This window comes from Neltuma alba, unplaced genomic scaffold (assembly GCF_004799145.2).
Source record: "Neltuma alba isolate B1F8T4 unplaced genomic scaffold, ASM479914v2 tig00013015_pilon, whole genome shotgun sequence".
In the NCBI taxonomy this organism is placed as follows: Eukaryota; Viridiplantae; Streptophyta; class Magnoliopsida; order Fabales; family Fabaceae; genus Neltuma; species Neltuma alba.
This window is the reverse complement of record NW_021637363.1, coordinates 11,271-36,241: the sequence shown is the minus strand read 5'-3', so window position 1 is coordinate 36,241 and position 24,971 is coordinate 11,271. Positions and strand designations below refer to the sequence as shown.

Genomic DNA, 24,971 nt, shown 5'->3' with positions numbered 1-24,971 from the left:
AATACTTGTTTAGATGTTATTATATAAGGTTGATCTTACATATAAATATATAAATAATAAAATCAGAGATAAGAATATATAGGGTGTGTTTGGATGAAACCAAACCATGGTTTGAAAAAGTGATTTTAGAGAATAGATTCTAGGAAGAATAGATTTTGGAAAGAATAGATTTTATGAAAAAGTGATTTTGAAAAATGAGAGTGTTTGAATAGTTGTTATCAAAAACACTTTTTATATATACAAATTACTAAAAAAAAGACATAAGTTAATATGATAATTACAGAAAAAATAGATTTTATGATATATTTTAATTTGAAGGAATAAAATTGTTAATAATATATTTTTTATTAACATAATTAATAATACATAAGATAATATAATTAATAAATAATTAATATGTATATATATTTATAAAATATAAGATTAAATATGTTTATAAAAAAATATGTTTATAAAAAAAATAACAAGATACATATCCTATAGGCTCTCACACTCTCCTTTTTTTCTCTAAAAGCAAAAACTTTTTACTTTTTCCAAAACCATGGTTTTGGTTTTTGGGTGGGTGTTTGGGTGATTTATTCTCCAAACCATGGTTTGGGGTGTCACCCAAACACAACCATAAACAATAAAATTTTAAACAATTCAAATTAAAAAAATTCACGAGTTCTATAGATGTCAGGTAAATAGTTGCTTTATAGCAATGAAACCATTCGTTGCATTTGGACGAGTTGATATGTGTGTTTGACAGCATTAAATATAAAATTTATTTTGTAGTGTAATTTATAATTTTATAATTTTATAAATTACACTATAAAATGAGTCTTATATTTAAAATAAAAAAAATATTAAATAGTAATTAAAAAAAAAGAAAGATAAACACAGGTATTAGGGCTTTAGAGTCCATCTCCGTCTACCGTCCCTTGCATCGCAAGCTTTCCACGAGAGATGTCCAAACCAACCCTTTCTCCTATATTTTTGTCATCACTCGGCCCTTCTCAAAAAGCACACAGTCAATTTATTTATTTATTTATTTTTCAATCTTTCAAGCGAAATTTTTTTATTAACGACAAATTTAAACCAAATATTGTGGTCAGGATAATTAACCGTTGACGTCTTCTCGTTTAAATTATGAAGAACTGCATACACACACATGTATTATAGCGATTTAGTATTTGTAAAACTGAAATTTATATATATTAGAGTTTGTAATTGAAATTTGGGTAAAAATAAGTTCTTAATGTAATTTATGTTTAAAGGCTTTTTTCAAAAAAAAAAAAAACTGAACCTTTGTTTGAAATATATAAACAAATAATGCAAAATAACTCTTGGGACCTAAAATCATGGTCTGGAATTTGGATTAGTTCAACATTGATCCAAAAATGCCCGAAATTTCTTTAAATATTTTTTTATACAAAATACAGCAATTTATTTAAATTTTATTGAAGTAGTACTATTACATAAAAACTAAATACTACCTCCGGTTATTAATATAAAGTCTTGTTTGATTTTTATTTTAATACTAAATATAAGACTCTAATCTATTTTGTATCTCATATTTATGTATTTTTTTTAAGATAGTCTTTTTAACAATAGTAACTATAACCAATACACTTGATTAGCAAGAATATTTTAAGAAAGAAAACACATATTTATTATAAATAACTAACTTAACTTCTTTTCTTAATCTCCTTAAATTAGTCAACTAACTCTTATAATTAGGATTGGAGGTAGTACTTTACTTATTTTGATAAGAATAAATATAATTGTAGGTTGTCTTTTGTTACAAAAATGTTCAATACATCTGTCGATCGTAAGAATATAAGTATAAAAGCATAGAAAGATATTGTTAACCACTATTCTGAGCATTTTTTGCAGCTTGAGCGAAGGAGAGAGAATCTTGATCCTTTGGAAGTGAATCAGGTATTTAATATTTTCATTTTTTTTGTTGTTTTGTCGTTTGAATTTTGAATAGGGTTAAACCTAAAACCTTGAGATCTGCGTCTACCTTCGGGATCTACATCTTCTTCTTCATCTCAGTCATTGACAAAATCTTACTGTACTGTTAGTTAATATATTGGGTTTTTGTCCTGAAGAATTCCGCTGCCTGAATTTTACTTTCCAACTTGCTCTTTTGTTTAATGCGTGGCCATCGATTTCAAGATCTGGGGTTTACCTAGATAACGATAAATTAAAGATTGGTCTTCTTCCATCTGTAATCAATCAGCGGCTCTTTTCTCAAATCTAACCCATCAACCGTTCAACAAATCCAAGCGACAGGGCGATTACTGAGTTGACAGCATGTTTATTTATATTAGTGAAAGCGAATCCTAAAGACAAAGCAAATCCACGTAAGAGGTTGGGCAGCCCATGATTTTTATCGGAAAGTGTCGGTGGTGTGTAAAAGGATCTTCTGCTTGCAAAGAAACAAGAAATTTCGGTCTTTGACGCTCTCACTGGAGGGTGTGCGTTCTCTTTCTTCCTCAATTTTTGGCTAAGCTTTCCATTTCAGCTCGAAAAGCTTTCTTCTGGGTCTTCATCCTTTGTACTTTCCCTTATGCTGCTTAAAAACTGAGGTTTACGCTTCTTTCTCTATTCTGATCTTCGCCCACTTACAGTGAGTCTGAGACCTCAGAACTATTCTCAAGATCCAAAAGGAAGACGCGCACCATGGGGTTCGATTTGAAGCAAGTGGTGGCTGGCATTCTCACCCTCACCATGTTCGTGATGCTTGGCAATATGATCAAAAGGGACCATTTTGATTCAGTGGAAGTAAGTACGACTTAATCTCACTCATATTATCGCATTCACCACAGTTTTCTTTTCAGCCATCTTGGTTGCCTTGTTCTTTTTCTATATCTCAAAGTTGGTGCCTCGATCCGGTTAATCTTGCAAATGGTGTTGAATTTCCATTTGCATTTTTTAGTTGTTGTTGTTCACCAGAAATCATATCCTGATGTCACGGTTAAAGTGGAGTGAGATATTGAAGCCAGATGAGTTCATTTGACATGAAACTGAAGGGTTAAACCGAACCCATTGTTATGTCTATCCAGAGAAAGAGCAAGAGCAAGTAGAGATGATAGATCTTAGTTTTTAAACAAGGACGCAGTACTTGAATGCCTATTGACCGAGACACTATACATACTAATTTCTATGTTGATAATTTTTTGATAAAATAACGGCTACCTTTTCAAAACGGCAATTTCATTTGTGAGTGCCAGTAAGTTATGATTCTCTGGTGACTGCGAAACCATTGGTTGTTTATTGATGTTGCATGAAATGAGGGAAATAAAGAAATTTTTGTGAGAAAATGGAAATGCGTCCCTAAACTATAATAACTGAACCTCAGAATTCAGTTTCAGTCAAATAGGTATAGTACAAGCTCAAGTCAGCTAATTCGGCAAATTTAAGGCTTTCTTTCTTTCTCTTATCCCATACACTCTATCACTCCATGGAATTTTCTTAGCTCGTCAGATTCTTCGCTTTTGATCTGTTCAACCGGATAATTTTATATTTATGGTTAATTAACTTATTCACTTAAATTACTCTTTGGAACTTCAAGGACCAACTTCCTGGAGGAACAGAGTCGGCTGACTTTGGGAAAGCAAACTTTGATGCTGCTCATGTGAAGAAGAGTATAGGGCTTTGGACTGGAGATGCTGACGAGCTAAAAGCATGCTGGGTTAAACCATCTATGGGTAAGTTTTTATTTTTAAGGATCCCGGATCATTGAGTTCGCATAGTTTACTTGCACAAAATCACTTGTGCTCAATCAATCCTTTCTCATGAATTCATCTCTTGGCTTGCTGGCAGACGATGTAGAGCAGACTGAAGGCTTTGTTACTTTTTCTTTGACTAATGGTCCTGAGTATCATATTTCTCAGGTACCTGATTCAACTATTCTGTTACCGTGGAAGTCCTTTGTATCTACTATATATCGGTTTGCATGCTATTTCTCAAATTTCTCTTCCTTTTATGTGTTTTTGGGCCAACCTCAAAGGGTTTCCCCCCCCATCCTTTCCATATTTCTTTGCTCAAATGGGTTTCGTTGCCCTCCTGTCGTGTATTTTGTTTCTAAGTGAAGTTTTATTTTTATTTTATTTTATTTTTTAATCACACGCCAAATGAAAACGGTTCTCAAGCCCTCTTCTTTTTAAACCCAGCCTTCCCAGCCTCTGCACTATCTTTAATCTGATCCATTCATTTAACTAACCGATAATATGATTGTTCATTATGTTATATTTTAGTCAACTGATGGATGATGATGCAATTGGTTCATTCATTGGCGTGGCTTCTCATATATGGCTTTATCTAATTATCATTTTTAACTTAGCTTCATCATTGAGTTCAACACTTTTCAACATTGGTAGTTTTTTTGTTATTCTTTTTCTTTTCTTTCCCTGCTAATTTCAGCTCCTGCTAGAGTCTGTAGTTTCATTTCCTATATTCATCACTTCTCTGGTAATGCTTGGTTTAGATTGCAGATGCTGTGGTTGTTGCTAGACGTTTGGGTGCAACACTTGTTCTCCCTGACATCCGAGGAAGCCAACCTGGTGACAAGTGGTTAGTGCCGATTTCCATTTTGTGAAAGATTTCATATGCTTTGCCAAGGCCTTGAAGGAGGAGTTTGTTAATTATTTTAATCATAGTCTCGTAGTCTGACCTCCATCCATCATAGTTAGAGTTTTTGATTAGGCACTTATCTGTTTTCTGTTAAGTAGCCGTAATCTTATTGCTTTCTTCAATTTCTTCTATTATCCTTGTTATCAACCGAGATACTTGAGCTAGAGCTTTAGGCAATATAGCAAAATTGATTGACATAACCTTTTTGCTGATAACTTTTCCCCCTTCTGTCCTCTCATACGAAATGCTTGGAATATGTTTACCCCCCTCTTGAGCATCTAGCATTAGTTTTTTTGATATAACTACTTTTGCTATAATGGAACATCGAGTAAATAGTAGAGATTTCAGTTTGTTTATAACTTAGAGATAATTTGATTGAAATGACTGGAAAAGAAGTTGGTCCATCCGTTCTGTCTTTTTTTTTTCCCCCCTTCCTTTTTTCTTAAAGCTGTGTTTTCTTTATATCAATGCCAGCCATATATAACTGTTCCCCCTTCGCAATATATAGAGCATCACAGGGTTTGAGGAGGCCTTAGAATCCTAGGCTGGGATGATGTAAGATTCTTCGTTGATTAAGCACCATTTATCAACTTCTTTATTCCAGTATTGCAAGTTTTCCTCCAAAATGGTTTATTTTAGATGAGATGAATGTGACTCAAGATACTACATTGTTGAATAGCTCACAGTTTAACTCAATTGAGTACTTGTTCATGACTAATGGAATTGATACGTCCAGGAACTTTGAGGACATTTATGATGTTGATGTGTTCATGACAAGCATGAAGGGGGTCGTTAAAGTAGTAAAGGATTTTCCTGCTCAAATATCTACGCGGAGTCTTGCCGCTGTGAAGGTCCCTAATAGAGTTACTGAAGACTACATAGCTGAACATGTTGAGCCGATATACAGAACAAAGGGAAATATAAGACTTGCAACTTACTTTCCTTCAATAAACATGAGAAAGGAAGGAAATGCAGCTGATACTGATTCTGCCTCATGCTTAGCAATGTTTGCAAGTTTACAGCTACAGCCAGAAATGAAGGAAGTGGTTGATTCAATGGTAGAAAGACTAAGAACCTTGAGCCGAAAGTTGGATGGCCAGTTCGTAGCCGTGGACTTGAGGGTTGAGATGTTGGGTAAGAGGGGTTGCCAAGGAAGTGATGATGATGGAGTTAAAAGCTGCTACAATGCACAAGAAGTTGCAGCATTTTTGAGGAAGATTGGTTTTGACAAGGATACCACAATTTATGTGACTCAATCAAGGTGGCATAACAGCCTTGATTCTCTCAAGGAAATGTTCCCCAAGACTTACACAAAGGTGAGATTTAAGCCAGGACTTTTTGCATGCAGTACATCGGGGATTGAATATAGTAATTGGAATACTCAAATGAGATTATACTACTTTCATGTGTTTTTTATGTCATAAATTAAAAACGCTTATTGCTTCTGAAAACAAATGCAGGAAGCCATCATGCCTGCGGATAAAAAGATGAAGTACCTGGATTCTGAAGGTTCTGAATTCGAGAAAGTGATCGACTTTTACGTGACTTCTGAGAGCAATGTTTTCGTACCAGCAATCTCAGGTTTGTTCTATGCCAATGTAGCTGGCAAGAGAATTGGTTCGGGTAGAACTCAGATATTTGTCCCAGCTGATATTGTAGATTCATCTGCTTCTGCCTCCAAGTTTATCTCCCCTTATGTCTCCAAGAAAAACCACTTTGCCTATTCTTGTTATTGCTAGTTTGGTGTGAAGATAAGTAAATGTATTGAAGCGTTCATCAAAGATGGTCTTGCTTCTCCAGTGATTAGTTTACTCAATGAAGGTGGAACACGGGGGTCCTAACCACCCACCGACAATTTCAGTGTTAATTTTTTCCCCTTCTTAGATTATGTTGACCTTTTTTCATTAAATTATTATTGTTCACTTTACCAAAGTCCCTGTCATTTGATGTGTACACAGTGCTTTCTTTTCGTTGTTATGAATTATCTCTAGTCCTTAATATAAGAGCTCATTTGACTATTGTTTTGGTTCCAAATATAAGACTCTAATCAACTTTGTTTCTTACGTTTATCCATTTTTTCCTGATATAATCCTTGTAATAATGATAGTTCTAGTTAATACATTTGATTAGTAAGAATATTTTAAGAAAGATAATACATATTTATTATAAATAACTAATTAAACTAGTTTTCTTGATTTACTCAAATTAGTTAATTAGTTCTTATATTAAAGATCAGAAGTAGTAGTTTGTAAAATTATGGCTGTCTTGTCACCGGGAAAAAAAAAATTACGTTTGCCTAACTGAGTCCTCATTTTTGTTATTTGATAAAAAAATAATGATGTTATGTTCATTGCATTTATTAAACTTGTTCGATATAATGACTGATGTTATAGCAAGTTCTGCTTCATTCTGTTCTTTTCTGGCGTGAAATATACAATTTGTATTTGATTGAAAACCCTCAGCAACCAATCATAACTGAAGGAAACTTATGAATTTTTAGTGAATAATAATAATAATAATAATAATAATAATAATAATAATAATTATTATTATTATTATTATTATTAATTATATTATTATTATTATTATTAAAAAAAAGTAAAAGTATATGTTTGGCCTCCTAATTTTACATTAAGTTTTAGTTTAGCCTCATTTAATTGTGAAGTTGATGTTGGTTCTAGATATAAGGCTTATTTCATATGTTTATTAATTTTTTTTCAAATTAATCTTATTAATATTTCTAACAATAATCAAGTAGGAAAAGAAGAGAGGGAACTAAAGAAGATGCTTAGGGTGTTTTAGAAAATATATCATATTAACTAATTTAACTAACATTTTTAATTTACTTAAATTAGTTAATTAGGTTTTACATTAAATATTGAAGGAGTACATTTTTAATTTTTTAATCCTAATTCTGTTAGTTTTATTTAACGAAAAATGCTGCAAAGTTAAATGGTAATTTTACGATTAAATATCCACAAATCATATTTAAATTTTAATCCTTTAACATAGTCATTTTTATATTTTAAGATTAAAATAAACCTACTTAACAACTTGCTGATTATATCAAAGGATTGAAATTTATATAGTCATTTTTCTAGTTCAATATAACCTATGAGCATTAGGAAACTTGCAACTAACATTTGTTTTCATTTGATTCTATTAAATGATTAAAATTTAAGCATGTTTGTTACTATTAAATTGCTAAATCACCATTTAAATCTGTAGAATTAGCATTTTCCGTTGAATAATATTAACACTCTTAAAATTAAGAGTATGAAAATACAGTTTATAAATTGGCAAAAAAAAGAAAATATGTTTTTAATATTCAAGGGACTAAACCGAAATTTCTTGCAAAATTAGAGAACCAAACATATGCATTTCTTTAATAATAATAACAATAACGATAATAATAATAATAAATCGCTTGGATGTTGAAACAGTCAGATTAACCAAGCAGGAGATTCGAAGATCAAATTGGTTTGGTTTTTTAACCTGTTTACCATGTTCGGTTGTTCATTTTGGATCCTTAAATCCAATTTCTACTTGTTCTTTTCTGTACATTGAATTTTATAATTCATACTTCAGTCTTTTCAAGTGGTGGTTCCGTAGGGGGAAAAAAAAGAAAAAAAAAAAACCTACCACATGGCAGTGCTTTTCAATTTGTCGGTCTCGGTAGCCATGTGATTCCGACAATGCCAGGATGTAATACCGTAAAAAACATACGCAACCCAGATATAAAGGTGGGCAAAGATATATTACATGATGATGATAGCTATATGCTTTAGTAATTCCTAACGCCATCTGGTTCTCGTTTTTTATGCCAACGTAATTTACAGTGACACATGAAGTAATCCATCAAGTGCAGGCAGACTCAGAGAGCAGCATGAAACCGTGATATCTGTCAGTATTTCATAAACTTGTGTGATTCTCTCTGACAATATTAATATATTTACAGATCATCCGAAAAAGTCCGCACTAAACAAATTATTCTTAGAAGAAAGCACGTGTGTTATCAATTGTCACTTCACTTGCTGGTTAGGAAAAGCAGATCCACGGGTGATTCTTTTTGAGGAAGAAATGATGTGCTGACCTATTGAGTAGCAGGAGTTCTTGATCTCTTAAATCGCATAAGCATCCTCTTAAAGGTGCGAGATAAAGGTGTTTTTGGAACTGGGATGAACTTTCCAAGCACTGCAAGAGGCCAACTGTGACAAGGTAAAAGCTGTTAGTGATACTACACATGACACTTAATAAGAGAGCTATTTAGCTAATTTGAGTAGATTAAAAAAGTTAGATTAATTAGTTAATTATAACAAATGTTACCAGATCTTTTTAAAATACCACACGTAACATTAGATTATACTATATTTGGTTTTTAATATAAGAATTATTTGACTATTGGATTTGGTTCTAAATATAAAATTTTAATTCACTTTGTCTTCTAAATTTATAAGTTTTCAAATTATTCCTATTGATTGTAACAGATTCCCATTAATGGATAGTTTCAATGTACATCATTAAAGATAATTTAGGAAAGTCATTGCATATTTGTTACAAATAACCAATTTAATTAATTTTTCAAATTGGTTATCAAGACCTTATATTAAGGATCAGAGCTAGTATATTACTACCTTCGGTCCTATTTGTAAGACCTCGTTTGTAGATTATAAATGAGGCTTTATAAATACAATCAAAGTTTGTAGTTTATAAGTTTAGTAAATTAGTTCGGGAAAAAGTGATAAATATAAAAGACAAAGTACATTGAGTTATTATATTTAGGATTAAATTCAACCTTCAACTAGTTTTCACATTAAGTACTAGAAGAAGGATTATTACTATTGTAACCTCAACCTGAATAGAGGCATTCATATTTGAAAATTTCTTGAAGTGAAAAGAGAGAGAGATACAAAATGGTGGACTTTACTTCTAACATGTGGGTAAATGGGACCTACTATTATGTATTCATCTCTTTTCTCAATTTAGGTGAAGGCACTTGAGAGAATTTAACTTATAAATACATAATTAAAGGCTAATAATACTAGGAATATAATGAAATGATGAACCAAACCTGACGAGGCCAATGATAAAAGAAACGAGCCACAACTTCCAATCAAGCCTCACTGTGCTAGTGAACTTTCCAAGGAACTCTATAATGATTACCTAACAGATATGTATGGAATTAGGAAAGCATGTATATGCAGATGTGAACAATCAAAACAAACAACCATAGAAATGATCATTCACCTGAAGTATTAAGGTCAATCCCACAATACCCACAAAGAGACGGTTCTTGGTCACTCCAGTGAACACGTTCATTTGATCTGGTTTACGAGCATTGAACTCATTGAAAATCTGGATGTTCAAGCAGACTTAATGAGAATTGGATGAATTGGCAAATTCTTGCACCGTATGATCAGACCCATGGTATTTCCATCAATAATTAAGGAGCATTCAACATGCATATAACAATTGAACATGGGAAACAAATCATACAACACAACAAGACTTTCTGGGGACGTAAGGGAAACATGGTTCCCTCGACATTATGACTATTTCATTCGTGAATCTTAAATATTCACTTACTTGGCAGAGGACAAATGCATTGAAAATCAAAGTATTCTTCAGTTGCATTGTTTCGACCGCAGAGTTACCCCTGAGAATACTTTCTCCACCAAAATTAAGAGCAAGGAGAACCGCAATTTGATATACAGCCTACAACGACAAATAAAAGATTAACCCAAAAAGACGTTTCCAATACCAGCATCATGAGGCTCCTACCAGATGGGGTCTAGGGAGGGACTTTAAAGGGTTTCTTAAGGAAAATTACCTGTAAAAGCAAGTTCCTCCACATGTTATTCGTTATGAGAGGTTCCCTGCAAACCAAACACAAAATTACTGTGAAACTGAGCATCTAAAGATCAAATCAAGCATATTTAACTCTGGGGATGTATTTAAAGTAATAGCGAAGATGTTAACTAAGCTAACTTTTGTATTAATCTCGTAAGTTATTGGTCAACACGTGTGTGTATCTACGTGTAAGCTTCGCGTGGTGTTAGGGGAACTCAATTGTAAACATTTTACTACATGTTAGAAAGCCAGTCATTCCAAACCTTCGACCAACTGGCGGTCTGTGCATAAGGTGGTCAGTAGGCGGCTCCGTAGCTAGTGCCAGGGCCCCAAGTGTGTCCATGATAAGGTTAAGCCACAAAAGCTGTAACAAGGACACACACATCAGAATGACAGAAACCAACATATGTATTTTCATTAACCATGCCAGTTATTTACCACTAGTTAAATATCGGTCTTCATTCATACCGCAGATGAAACTGAAAGCTGAAAATTTACATGGAAAAACTAGAATTCAATTTTTAATACCTAATTTTCATCCTGACTTCTAAAGTTAGGTATATTATATAAAAACAAAAACTGCTCTTAAGCCTACTTCTAACAAGCTTAAGCTAAGGAGTTTGTTTCTTAACATGGTATTAAGAACTTTCATGGTAAAGGAAGTCAAAGGTATGATCCCTCTTGTCCCCCAATTCTCCCAAAAAAATTAAATCTCTTCAAAAAATATGGTGCTCTTTCACTTTGTCCATGCTTCAAAGTCAAAGGACTTTGTTTGGGGGGTGTGCTACAGTTTATTGGTAAAAAGAACCATCCCTAAGCCTTCTTATAACGAAGTTTTGGAGTGATGCGAATCCTCAACTCTTATATCAAGCTTTAGAAAGTAAGATGTGTATGTGATAGCTAATGCTTATAGATTAGAGAACGAAATATTGAATAGAGGAGGAGAAAGTGAGACCTGTACTGCATTTAAAGGAACATCACCCGAAGAAACTGCCGCCACAACATTTATGGCAAGAGCTGCTACATTAACTGTGAGCTGGAACTGTATAAATTTCTGAATATTTGCAGATACAGAACGGCCCCAGCGGACGACCTAAAGGAAGAATGAAGTAGACTACTTAAACAAGTTACACATTGGACCAATTAACTGTAAACTCGTGTCTCCGAGTGATACTGAACAAAAGTGAACCAAAACCGAATCATACCACGGTAAAATGGTTAAAAGAGAAGATGTACATTATTTCACCTCATCATGGGATCATTGGGTAGATATAGACCCGATTTTTTCTTTTTAAAAAAATCATAGGCTCACTCAAATTCTGTGTACCTTTACAACTGACGCAAAGTTATCGTCCAGGATTATAATATCTGAACTTTCTTTTGCGACTTCAGTTCCAGAAATGCCCATAGAAAGACCAATATCTGCCTAAAATACAAAATAAAATAGCAGAACATGACATCAACTATGGAAAAAAAAAAAAAAAAGAAGTTTAACAATAGTGAACTTTGGAACACCACCTCGATCAAACAAAAGAAGGCACAAGAAGAGACAAAAGAAAGAATTTGATGCTACCAACAACTCTATAATAAACTGCACGAAGCGGTACGATAAAATTTCACCAAACTCTGCTAAATGTAGTGCACGGTGGCATATTTGGTCAAGGTTGCTATTGTATAGAAAACACTAGTTAATCACATGATTTCACCTCCCACCCATTCTTGCAAGGGGTGGGAGATGGGGCACTTGTAAAGTCAAAATGCTAATGGGTAAGTCATGATTATAGAAGAAAAAGAAAGTTCTTGTTCACAGGAAAACACGCCTCAACTCACAAGTTGCAGCCCAAGTATTCCCAAATTCAATAATCTCATTTGAAATTTTGTTGCACTCAAAATGTTATCAATGGCTCAACACTGACAATTCAATAATAAAATCAACAATCACAGAGGCAAGCTTCATGAACTAAAGTCATGCTTGGATAACACACTTAAGCAGCTTCATAACATCATTGGACCAATAACACAGAACTGCATGTCAGCAAATAGACTACTTTTAGCATGATTTTTTTCTGGTTGATGCAATCAATTAAAGAAGGTTCAAAATACAGAGATGAAGCAATTCAGTAACAAATACATTTCATCTTTCCAGGTTGTTTCTTACACAACTAGAGAAGTTACAAAACTTGGAAGGAACATCAAGCCTCAAGATTGCACACCCAAGAAATATGACAAACCTCATGAAGAGCGGGAGCATCATTGGTACCATCTCCAGTAACAGCAACAACTTCCCCCCCTTTACGCAGTGCTTGAACAAGTAAAAGCTTGTCATTTGGAGAAGACCTCCCCATCACCTATGCATATCATGTAAATCACAATCAGCAAGTAACCCAAATCGGTGGGTTCAAAGCCAGGAGATTATGATCAGGATGGAGTGATTTTTTATTAGAACATTATTGTTAAATGAATATCATTCCTTAAATAAATATTTTCAGCTAATGCACATGCAAAAATCTCAATGAGAGAGCCATACTGTTATTTGTTTAGCAACTTGTTCCCTTTCATTTTCAGATAAGGCCCGGAATGTCTTTCCTTCAATGATAACTGGTTCAACAGCATCTATATGCGAAGCCAGTATCCCACACTCCAAAGCTATTGCCTTTGCGGTTTGAAGATTGTCTCCCGTAACCATGCGCACCTGAGATAAAAAACATACGATGCTTGGATTTCCTTAATTACATTTTTTCTTAACCCTCAAGCTTATAAGAATATCAGGAACCATATTTTGACATTATCATTAACATATTCCACATTAAACTAAAATTCATCTACGAACTTCATCAGCCAATTTCAGAACTATATCATCAAACACACAAAAATTAAAATCACCTTAACACCAGCGGCAGTGCATATTGTCACTGCATCTTTGACACCAGGGCGACATGGGTCCTGAACAAACAGATCCTTGTTAGCTTAGATGAAGAATGAAACTGGGTTATTCTTCAGGAAGAAGGCAGCAATCTAGTGCTGAAGCACAGTATAACTTGACTACATAAGCAGTAGTAAAGAATATTTTAAAACGCATAATGAGCTGTCCCCATTCTGGACGGAGTTAGAAAGTATACAGCCATAATTGTTTACAAATATAATTAAACATATATCAATGCCTTTACAAAAATTATTTCCTTATTTTAAATACAAAGGTAAGCTATGAGACAAAGCAAAATGCTACCAATTTCTTGCCCCATAGCAGGAGAGCCTTGAACTCTACCTTTATACCAACTATAGCAAGCAAAACAAGTTCATCCTCAGGTAAGGACCACTGGGCCAAATCCTCCTCATTAGAGGGAACTCTGTCCAATTCATATGAACGGTATGCAATGGCAACACACCGCAAACTGCGAGCAGCCATGTCTTCAATAGCTGCCTTGAAAAAGTCCTGGAAAAGATTTGTAAAGGAAATATAACCCAATTACCTTGAAAAAAAAGAAGACACAATTGCCAGCTGCTCTAAGTTACTAGACTGCTGAAAAAAATCCAGTTTCTGTAGCATCCATTGTATAATTGCCATGCAGCTTGAGTGACTTGAAAGTTGAAACAACAATATAACCATATATATGCATAGAGTGATTCAACTGTGGTGTGATTCCATATATTTTTCAAGTTGTGTTTGTTATTGGCATATCAAAAACTATCTCATCCAATTGTTCAAGGCGATGGCCTTCTCTCCTCATAAACATTATAGGAGTACACTAGGAAACTACTGTTTCTAACCTTCTCTTCTTCAATAGAAAGCAAGGAACCGTTTGAATCAAGATATTGAGAGCATTTTCCCAGTACTATCTCTGCAGCGCCTTTCCAATGTATATGTACTGTGGAATCCACATTCTAAACATGAAATTTTATTTGATTAGCATGGAAGACCATATGATACAATAGATGAAGAGATGAATCGGTGATGCTTTTATCAAATATATACCTGCTTCAGCAAGACACCACCTCGCTTTTTCTCTGAATTGAAGGGAAATACATGGAGAACTGTTGAATGTGACCTGATAAGATCAAAATCCATTCCCAACTGCCAAGTAGATTCAAGAAAGATACAAAGATTCAGCAGAAAATCAATTCAATAAGGTGAGAGGATATGTTCTAATGATACCTTGACTGCCCAAGAAAGGATTGCCTTTTCTGTAGGAGACCCTGATATCTCAGTCTCTCCAACATCCTAGCAAAGAATGAAGTCATAAAAGAAAAAAATTATAGATGCTTATTGGATATTAATACCAGGATTCAGAAAAGTACTAAGAGTAACCATTTTTGTAAGGAAAGCAGCTATAGAGGACAATAGCACAGGTTTGAAGAAATTTCGTTCTGCTAACAGGTAACAAATGTTCACCATTGAGACTACCGCAGCACCACAATGGTAACAAAAGAAGCTATGATTCTGATTTATTTCTCATCTGTCAGTTCACATTGTGTTCAATTACTTTTCAGCTTTATGAGCATCTGGGACAGGCATAAATATATGCTATATGGAAAATATGATTGCAGTTCAGAACTGAAAGGGCTAGTGCTAACTCAAATTTTTTGCCTTCAATCTATGCATATAGATGTAATGGAGAGTGTCAGAGTATTCATATTCTCTCCACTAGTCAAATTGAACATCTTATTGAACTGACTTTTCCTGTAAGAAAAATTTGCATTATATATTTCAACCTTACACCTATATCTTTTCACAAGTTGTTATCTTGAGAAATACTAGCGATCTTAAAATTTGTCTCTACTCTTTTAGGACTTCAAAATTAACAATTACTGAACTGGTAGGCCATATACAAAGAAGATCCCTGAAATTTTCTCTCAAATCCTCAAAGTATACATGTTGTTTTAAAGCACAGGCAACACTATATTAATTTCAGATCTCCTGAAAGTAAATCACATACATGCATTTTTATGCACAATTACGTGTGTACTTATGACTACGCATTTTCCTGTTTGGAGTCACGTGACGTTGTTCCTTAAACAGTAACCCCGCAAAAAATCAAGAGAAACTGCAAATATTAAGCCCAAGAGTTTCCTTGGTTGTTTTGATACCAGTACACAAAATGTAAAAGGGAACTTGATACTGTCACTGAACTAAGTAGAAAGGAAAACCTTAGGCACAAAAACAGTTCCAGTTGTATTCTGTGCAATGCCCTCTTTTATCAGAGATAAAACTTCTGAATTCAGCTTTGATGAGTCATCAGGTGAATTCAGTTTCTTCCTCCCAATGCATGCCTCAACCACGGCCATCTACAATGGAATAAAATCAGGTAACATTAAAACCTGATAATGCAAGATTTTAAATTAAACGAAACAAATGCAGATACCTATTTCTCTTTTAACAAATTGAAAAACTACTAGACAGACTGTGTCTGTTTCCGGATATGGACAAAAGTATGCACAAGGGTGGGTCTATCAAACAGCTGAGGTCATTCACCATGCACCTGATTGGCTCGAAGTGTTCCTTATCTATGTTTTCCCACATCAACTTAATGACAGCAGCCTTGCTCTTGTAAGGATTGCAGAAATGAAATTGCTTGGCTTCAGGGTCAGGGAATATAAAACTCTGGTGTTCATCTATATGAAGTTATATTATTTAAATTCATGGAAAACATCTTGCATGCTATTTAACAATAGGGTGCCAGTATCTAAGGTGAAATGAAACTTTGGGTAAAGGGCAACATGTGTTATGAACCCAAAATCACCTAGACCAGAGAGTTTTGTAGGCTGCATAATGTAAATTAACTTTTGCGGGTTTCATTCATCTCAAAATTTTAGGCCTCCCTTTGGCTTTTAAATGAATGAATAAGTAATTTATTGATCCGATGGGAATAGAGAAGACCAAAACAATTTTCTATATCTGAATCAAATCTCTGTTAATGAAAGTTCAAAATTAGATCTCAACCATATACAGGTTGTGACTGTAAGTATTGGGCTTCAATGAATACGAGCATTAATCAGCATGGATTAAATTATGGCCCAACTCCATTTAGACTATCTCAACGTCCTACTGTGGAACCCACCTGGTTCAAGGTTAACGTTCCTGTTTTATCACTGCAAATTGTTGTTGCACAGCCCATAGTTTCACAGGCTGAAAGCCTTCGCACCTGAATATCTGTGGTTATTAGAAACAGAAGTTCTAAAACTAATTGACAGAAGAACTGCAAAACTAAAAACGTTTTGGTGATTGGAGAATAATAAAATGAGATTTACCAAGGCCTTGTCTGCCATCATTTTCCGCATTGAGTATGCCAGGCTGTCATGAGAGCCAAGGTTAGAAATTATAAAAATTTTAAAAAATTAGCAGGAAAAACATTTTCAGAGGCCCACTATTAGACACATCTATTCCAGAATGAAACCGTCAAGTAGTCCATTCTTACGTTAAGGTAACAGCCAGAGGAAGACCTTCAGGAACTGCGACAACCACAATTGTGACCTGCACAGCTCTTTATTTTAGTTTCAAAAAGATAAAAATTACAAAAGAAGCAGAAGAACATGATGTGCAAAAACAATCCAGAAAATTCACTTACTGCAATAGTAAAAATTTTTACTACGTCATCTAGTGCACTACTGATGCTCGTCTGGCCAGCAACAAATTCGACATTTCCATTTAGATCTTTTGTGTTGCCAGAAAAGTATCTACAATTCCAAAGTCATATCACAGCCACTGAGAAATGACATAAGATCTGCTCTGATTGGCTGTTAAATACAAAAAAAGAATTATCTAATTTTACCTGCCCAATAGGACCACTAGCACAACACCAGCTACTGTTAGACCTATAATGCCGATAAAAGTTGCAACTCCATTTAAACGTACCTATGACGTATCACAAAAATTAAGTTTAAGGTTTAGCATGTAAGTTTCCACAAGGTACCACTCCTTCTAATCCTTCATATAAGAGTTAGATAATTAATTTATTGATATTAAAAAAGTTAGTTAAGTTAGTTATTTGTAACAAACATGTGTTGGTTTGTCAAGAATACCTTTTTTAACCATATGTACTGTAACTACCCATAGATAAAAACCCTTTACTACCCTTTTACTATGTGCAATTAATAGGGATATTTTGGAAAAAATAATTATAGAGTTGGGAAAGAGAACCGATTGAGGTCTTATATTTAGGACCAAAGTGAATCTTATTCTAACTCCTATATTTAGGACCGGAGGTAGTATTAAAACAACAGCCTTTTCTTTCTTTGTTTTGGATGGATCATGTGGAACCTGCAATGGAGTCTCTTCTCCAGTATCTTCAGAGATGCTTGCCATCAACAACCCCCACTCCGTATTGATGCCGACCCCAGTTACCTGCAGATAGCAGTAAAGTGATGGCATAACAGCTCTACTATCTTTGGTCTCAAGACCTGGAAAACCACTAGAAGCATAACCAAAACAAAAGGAAAGGACTATTCAACTCACTTTTACATACCCTTAGATTCACATTAGTGACCACAAACAACAGAACTACAATGAGTTGGAACATAAAAAATCATAAAATGAATCAAATGCAGAAGTACAAAATCGATGATAACTGAAGCCCATGAATCCCTTATAACAAGTTTATTAATTTTAGGTTATTCAATTCAGAGTATTTCAATTGATAAAAATAGTCAATCATTTTACATAATCAGCCGTCTTACGGGGTCCTTGCAAAGTTCCTTATACTGTTAAAGCTCAAAAGTCCAACCCAACCGCTACTCAAATATGATACACGGCAGCAAGTCATTAGATCGAATTAGGTGCAAAAAAGGAACCTTGTTGCGTAAAATAAATGAAGCAGCAAAATCAGAAACTTTTTGGAGAAAAAGTTCAAAATCATGAAAGCAATTTCATTCATATTGCAAGAAAGCGTTGCCCATTACCATTTAAAAAAAAAAAAAAGCCAAGTAGACTATGATGAAAATTAAATATTCATCTTACCAGCATAACACCAACGCCGTCTGCTACTTTACAGCCAGACATCAAAAAAGGTGATTTGTGGTCTTTGTGAATCTGCAGAACATCATTGCTAAAGAATCATATGGACAGGGAATCGCTAATTTGGTGGATAGTAGGTAGAAACAACTTACAATCTTGCTTTCACCAGTCATACTGGATTCATCAATGGCAAGTGAGTGAGCAGTGATTATAACCCCATCAGCAGGAACCTGAATGCACCCATAAAGGAAACATAATGGGGAAAGGAATTGTCAATTTCCAACCAAACAAACTCATATATTGTTGGATCTCACCTGGTCTCCTATTTTGAGAGGTACAACGTCACCAACAACAACATCAAATATTGATATCTTTGTTGCTCTACCGCCTCTAATGACCTGCATAATACGTGTAAAATGATCGTGTGGCTTCCCAGTGATGACCCAAATTCTAATTATATAAAGCATACCTCCAATTGTATGTTTTGTTTTTCTGAATTCAAATTCTGGAACTGCAGAGATTGGCGATAATCACTGGTAGCTGCCACACGAGAAGGTGAAAGGAACAGCAGAACTTAAGTCCAAGAAGTACAACATATAGCTTGCATCAGGATTACTGATGAACAACGAGAACACAATAAATTCAAAAGGAAATAAAAGTCTGTCCGACGGTGCCAAAGAATTTAATCTGTAGGGAAATCCTATGGACACCTATAAGGACTTTCAAAAGATTAAATGCGTTGTTCATTAATCAAAACAAAAAGAAATATCCAATACCTGTTACTATTATGACAAGAAAAACAGCAAAGGCAATGCTTCCTCCATCATACCATCCTTCTTGCAAGCCCTAATGATAAAAAATGATGGAAAAGACAAGGCGAACGTAAGCAATTTCAATGGAATTGAAGCAACAAGCATATTCTATTGTCAAGAGCAATCAGAACAAGCATGCATCACAAAGAAACCATCAGTACACGGGAGTTAAGAAATGGGTTTCAATCCCATGTAAACAACCATAATGTAAACAAGTAAATTTCAGTAATCTCGAAAGGCAAAAGGATTAATGTCCATTGTGACTGGCATATGATGATTCACTTTACTTTGTCAAGGTACTGAAGTAACACAAACAAATTAATATTGCTGGACAGCAGTAATATTCCTGAAAGAAATGTTTCAAGAACATCTAACGCAACAAAGTTGCTTCCCCCCCCCCCCCCCGGGGTAAATGTGATCGATAATTAGATGAGTTTGTGCCTCCAAATTGTGCAACTCCAAAACACAAAAAATAGTGAAAATGCATTGTCATCATATAGACGATACTTCGAAATTCTTCATGACAGAAAATGACCAAATATTCTTTAACAAGTTGGTCAGATGACCTCCACAATTGTTCTATCTCATAATTGTATTGTACGAATCACACTTGCTCTTCCCAAGTTTGCAGGTTACTCAATTTTTGTTGTTGTTGTCAACAGACTCCTTCTCCTCATCATCTCGATTTTCCTAATTTTGAATAAAGATTAAGCGCATTGAAGGAATTCTTTTATGCCTGATAAGTTGTCAGTTATCCAGATTGGCAAAAGAATCATAGTCATAGAGCATAGATGTCAGACCTAAATGCCCACAACCTAATTTCTTTAACAAGAAGTTCAAATCCTTCAACATAGCCATGGATCAATTAACGATGCTTCATTTGCTATTTTGATTGATGATTATTAGCTAACTGAGAGTTAATCACACCTCTGTTTTTATTCCAAGTGCCAATGACACCACAGCTGCTATAATCAATATGATGAGGGTCAGGTCTTGCCAAGCATCCCAGAGAAACATCTGTTACAGGCCACAAAGTATTAGTGCTAGAATTATCTAATTAGTTCATTTTAAAAATAGATTACTGACTTATAATGAATATACCCAGAAACTCCGCCCTTTTTTCTTAGGGTATGTATTCGTTCCAAATGTCACTCTCCTCTTTAATATATCATCGTCACTTCCATTAATTCCTTTCTCAAGATCTGATTTTAGTAAATCTGATAAGCCTTTAACCTGTAGAAGCTACCACTGGAATATATCAGATCTATAAATCCTTCAACATCTGCTTAAGCAACAAAAGAATATATTTACAGTAGACTTGCCCCTCCATTTTCTTGCAAAGCAGCAATGTTCTGATCCTTGGACATTGAAACAAGTTGTTCGAGCCCAACTCCGAAGTTATCACCTGAGGTTGGGGCTGACACTCCTGTGCCTACCGCTTCATGATTCAAATACAGAACTTTATTAAGTGATTCAATAAATGCAAGAGCCTTAGTATAATTAGCAAACTCAGCACCAGCAATTAGTTAATTAGGAGCTGATTAAGATTCAAGGTTGATATAAATGCAGTATATGCCCCATTGGACCCAAAAGCAACTTATATTGCAATACTTTGTCAAGGTTGGCGACTTTCGCCATTAAATATTTCTAAACTAAACTGTACCGAGCGCTTAGTTATTAAACTAGCAAAGGAGCTGTATCCTCTTAACTGTAGGTGTCGAGTTCGAATTCAGATTAATCTGGGTCCCAGTGACAGTCCGTATTTACTACGCAGGCTCAGGATAACGGATGGTCTTGCTGCCGAAAAAAAACAGTTCTAAACTGCTAACTCACCAAGGTTCATTAGGATGGGAACCTTTTTATTACACTAATGATAGATCAGATATAATAATGCTTTTAACAATGATCTAATCTGCCATTAATTTACAGCAACATCAGGAATCGACGCATGCATAATAGAAGTCTAGACGTGGAAGATGATAGACAAATATAGAGAGACAAGCGGATTTCAATAATATATAATCTCTAAAAAAAAATACTTAAAAAAAAAATAGTCTCCAGCAGACGCGAGAAAGAAGACCTCCGGCTAATTTTTTTTATCAATTCTGTATTCTTAAAGCTCAAATGCGGGACCTTGAATCAATGAAATCTACGTAAAATTCTTTTGAACTATAGCTTAATTTTAATTATTGTACACAAAAATTGAAATTTTGTCTTCGTTAGATACTTCTATAAAAAGTTAAAAACAAGTTAAACAAGTACGTAGTAGTTATAAAAAGGCGATGACATTATGGGAAGATGGAAAATCTTGAGATTGGGTTTAATATCAAACCCTAATGAATATCTTCGATTTCAGATGTTATGTTTAATTGACTTCAAGGTTTTAAATATTGGTAGCTTCAGGAGATAAAATGTTGGGCTTTAAAGGTGGCGGGCTGGATTTTAAAAGAAGGGTAGCATGTAGCTCACCCCTAAAAAAATCCACTGAGCACAGCTTCGAAAGCAAAACCCACGTAAACTTGATTTTCTTTTGTGGGGAGAAAAAAGACTTAATGTCAGTTGTTGACCTTTTTTATCTCCATAAACTTGAGTTTCTGTATATCACAAACATTCTACTCCCGCCAACAGGATACAACTCGTTAATCAATTGTTGCATTGGTCAATTAAGTGGGCAGTCATTATCTTTGTAAGCTTTTGGTAAACAAGACAATCGTCAGAATGACGAAAGAATGGAAAAAAAAAGAAATTTCGAAGGCGAACCTATAAGAAAGTAGGCATACCTAGATCACGTTCACCGGCTAATCTGAAAAGCAGCGCTGCCTAATAGAACAACCCGTCACCGATTAGAGGAAAGAACAAGATAACTAAAAACATAATAACACTTTGGAAATGTCTTTGCAAGATTCAGAAACATACTCGTACGACTTGAGCATGGGCTCTTATCATCCCTTTCTTGTGCTCTTCGTCCTCTCCCTTCTTCAAGTCCAGAGTATATCTAAAACGCCGGGAAGCATTGAGAACTAGAGTCGCTTGCTGCAAATATACGAGAACTCAGTTCAGATGCATTGCAAAAGCACACTTCAATGCAAGTGATCGATATATATATATATATATATATATAGTGTTAAATGGCTTAGACGAGTGAATTTAGCAAAGAAAAACTATATCATCAATCAGTTTCTTCTTATTGATATCTTCTATCCACGGAAACGTTCCTTTCAATATATTTCACAGGGAAATTTCATTGTTATTGCTCAGAAGGAGCGCTTTGAGTGCTTTTGCAGAACAAAAATTAGCATTTCAAAGAAGGTTGACCAAAAAAAATTTTGGCGACACCAAATAAGCTGCTTTAATCTTTTGTCTAAAATATAGTACATATATTTTTATCCAATCAACATTTAACATATACATTCCTGCACCAAATTTGTCGTAATCTAATTGTGTTATAGGTTTGATTTTGCGTGCGCCTCGCATCAATTACACCTGATAGTGGATGCATTTCCAGTTTGTTAAACGTTGCAACTTTCTTAATAAAGAAAAAAAAAATCTCCAGCAAATCCATTAAATCATCAATTACTACGGTTTCATCATGTAATGAAAAATCCTTCTTAACGACGTCCTCGATCAATCATTATCCAAGCGCAAAGAATTTACACTAACCAAGTGTATTTACACAAGAGACATCATTTAATACACAATCAAGACAATGCACATTGACATTATTGGTTGTTAAAAATAAAAAGAATCATGAATGCACCAGAGAGGCGAAGCGTGTGAATGGTGAGGAGGAGAAATGCGTTTAACACAAATGAGAATGGGATCGAAATGCTTACTCTCCATCGCTGGAGTGTCTCAGCCGGCGCATTCTTGGTGTGAGTGATATCAAAAGGATCATCGGGATCGACAACATCGTCGTCATCGTCGTCGGCATTGATCCGAGGAGGGAGGGGTTCGACATCATTGTGGCTGGGGATGTTGACGGAGAGGAGGCCATTGGTGGAGGCATTAGAGCTACGAGAGATGGACGGCTCCATGGCTTCGGCCTTCGATACAGAATTGAAGAATGAGGTTATTCAGAGATTGGGAGGCTAAGCCACCCGAAGGAGCGATAATTTGGAGGGAAAAGCTCCTTATAGGGAGCCCCCACCTTGGCGGCAAAAGAACTCAGAAATGCGAGAAATGATCATACTCTGATAATATAAAATTGTTTATTTTTTATTAAATGAGCAAAAGAGATAAAAGGAAATAAAGGGGAAATCTTATATTGAGAGAGGGCGTTGGCGCCAACGCAAATGAAAGGCAAAGCAAGACTGTTGTTGCGTGTTGGCCGTCCGTATATTTGGTGGACACAAAACAAACTCTTCGTTATAGCTTCCTTTCATTTCTCTTCCCCTCACTATTAATGGCCAACGCCAACATAGGATAGCCGGGGACCTGCATGACCTGGATTTTTTTTGTAGTTTGTGTGTGAGTGAGTCAAAAAGAATCTCACGTTGTTGTAGGAGTCCAAATGCATACACGCATATATATATATATATATATATATTTTTATCTAAATATAAGACTTCAGTCTATTTTGATTACATTTGGTATGAAGCATTAAAAAGGAGGGATTAGGATTAAGATTGTAATTGAGAAAATCTATTAAAAGAGTGTTTAGTATAAGAGATTGCTTGTTACATGGGATTAGCTAAATCCATGTACGTGGGATTGGAGAATACTATGGGGAGAAGTGGTATTCTCTAATTCCACCTCTATGAATTTGCCTAATCCCATATAATAAGCAACTACTCATGCTAAATACTATTTTAATAATTTTTTTAATTGCAATCCCAATCCCAATTTCTCATTTTCAATACTTCATACCAAATAGGATCTTTGTCTCCTATCTTTTTCCAGAATATTCATATTGATTGTAAAGGGGTTTCTACCAAAAAATAATTTCAATTATCTAATGCACATAATTGAAGATGATAGTTTAGAGAGATAAACATATAATTGTGATAACTAAGCAATTTAACTAATTTTTTTAATATCTCTAAATTAGTTATCTAAGCGTTATATTAAGGAGAAGGTGGTATATATATATACACGCACTGGCTTGTGGTTTTAAAGATTAAGTGAATTCTCCAAATGAGAGGCAAAGAAAAAAATAAATTCTTTACGTTTAAAGCTGACAGTGCTTTAATAAGAAAGAATACCTGTGCCTTAAAAAAAAAAAAAAAAACTCACGAAACAATGAGGTCTAGGTGTTTCACGAACGCATGACGTCTACCAATGTGAAGAAAGTGAGATAAGGCTTAGCGGGATGAATGTGGGAACTTGGAAGGGTCGTGTTGAAGATCGAGGAACGTGCAATGTGACTGGTCTCAAGCATTACCTCTAAATTAGGATGCGTTAGACACAAGGAGAACAAGATCATGACTCAGAAAGCTCATAAATTACAATACGTTTTCCAATTTCTTTGTTTACTTTTCATTAGCACGTGCTCTTTTCTTCTTTTTCACTCCATTGTAGTTATAAAGTCCACAGCATTTCACCATTCCATGCAATTCTATTTGTTGTTAACCCACAACTAGCGTTCACGAAAGTGGGGTAAGGGATGCCGAGCTCCGTTCATTTGGTGGAAGTCAAATAATATTGCGATTTCCTGCATCTCTCTGCGGCATGCCTCGCATCACATTTCGTCCCAATAATTAGCCATATCTTCTAATTATGTTGAGCTTTTGCTCAGTATTTAA

The 24,971-nt window shown here is 34.8% G+C and overlaps 2 protein-coding genes across 3 annotated transcripts; one reads left to right on the top strand and one right to left on the bottom strand.

The window, feature by feature from the left end:
- The first annotated feature begins 1,903 nt into the window (after window positions 1-1,903).
- LOC114733564 (protein MANNAN SYNTHESIS-RELATED 1-like) lies at window positions 1,904-6,638 on the top strand. 2 transcript variants are annotated; one of them, XM_028921036.1, is made up of 7 exons: window positions 1,904-1,920; window positions 2,616-2,769; window positions 3,560-3,695; window positions 3,811-3,881; window positions 4,475-4,560; window positions 5,357-5,936; window positions 6,081-6,638. In XM_028921036.1, the coding sequence occupies exons 2-7, from the start codon at window positions 2,668-2,670 to the stop codon at window positions 6,357-6,359; spliced, it is 1,254 nt and encodes a 417-aa protein (XP_028776869.1). In that variant the 5' UTR covers window positions 1,904-1,920; window positions 2,616-2,667; the 3' UTR covers window positions 6,360-6,638. The 2 variants fall into 2 exon arrangements, with proteins under 2 accessions (XP_028776869.1, XP_028776868.1); XM_028921035.1 differs by lacking the exon at window positions 1,904-1,920 and adding an exon at window positions 2,446-2,462.
- Window positions 6,639-8,636: 1,998 nt separating this feature from the next.
- On the bottom strand, window positions 8,637-23,369 carry LOC114733568 (calcium-transporting ATPase 9, plasma membrane-type-like). The gene is made up of 33 exons (XM_028921038.1): window positions 23,064-23,369; window positions 22,147-22,263; window positions 22,011-22,050; window positions 20,553-20,668; window positions 20,332-20,463; window positions 20,158-20,247; window positions 19,195-19,264; window positions 18,888-18,958; window positions 18,733-18,816; window positions 18,571-18,648; window positions 18,422-18,493; window positions 17,726-17,809; window positions 17,238-17,320; window positions 17,034-17,142; window positions 16,884-16,939; window positions 16,717-16,759; window positions 16,527-16,610; window positions 15,616-15,753; window positions 14,624-14,689; window positions 14,444-14,542; window positions 14,239-14,352; window positions 13,736-13,903; window positions 13,354-13,413; window positions 12,998-13,162; window positions 12,702-12,818; window positions 11,798-11,896; window positions 11,426-11,563; window positions 10,734-10,834; window positions 10,451-10,496; window positions 10,207-10,335; window positions 9,868-9,975; window positions 9,692-9,783; window positions 8,637-8,828 (listed from the first exon to the last, which is right to left on the bottom strand). The coding sequence occupies exons 1-33, from the start codon at window positions 23,262-23,264 to the stop codon at window positions 8,714-8,716; spliced, it is 3,285 nt and encodes a 1,094-aa protein (XP_028776871.1). The 5' UTR covers window positions 23,265-23,369; the 3' UTR covers window positions 8,637-8,713.
- Window positions 23,370-24,971: the final 1,602 nt, after the last annotated feature.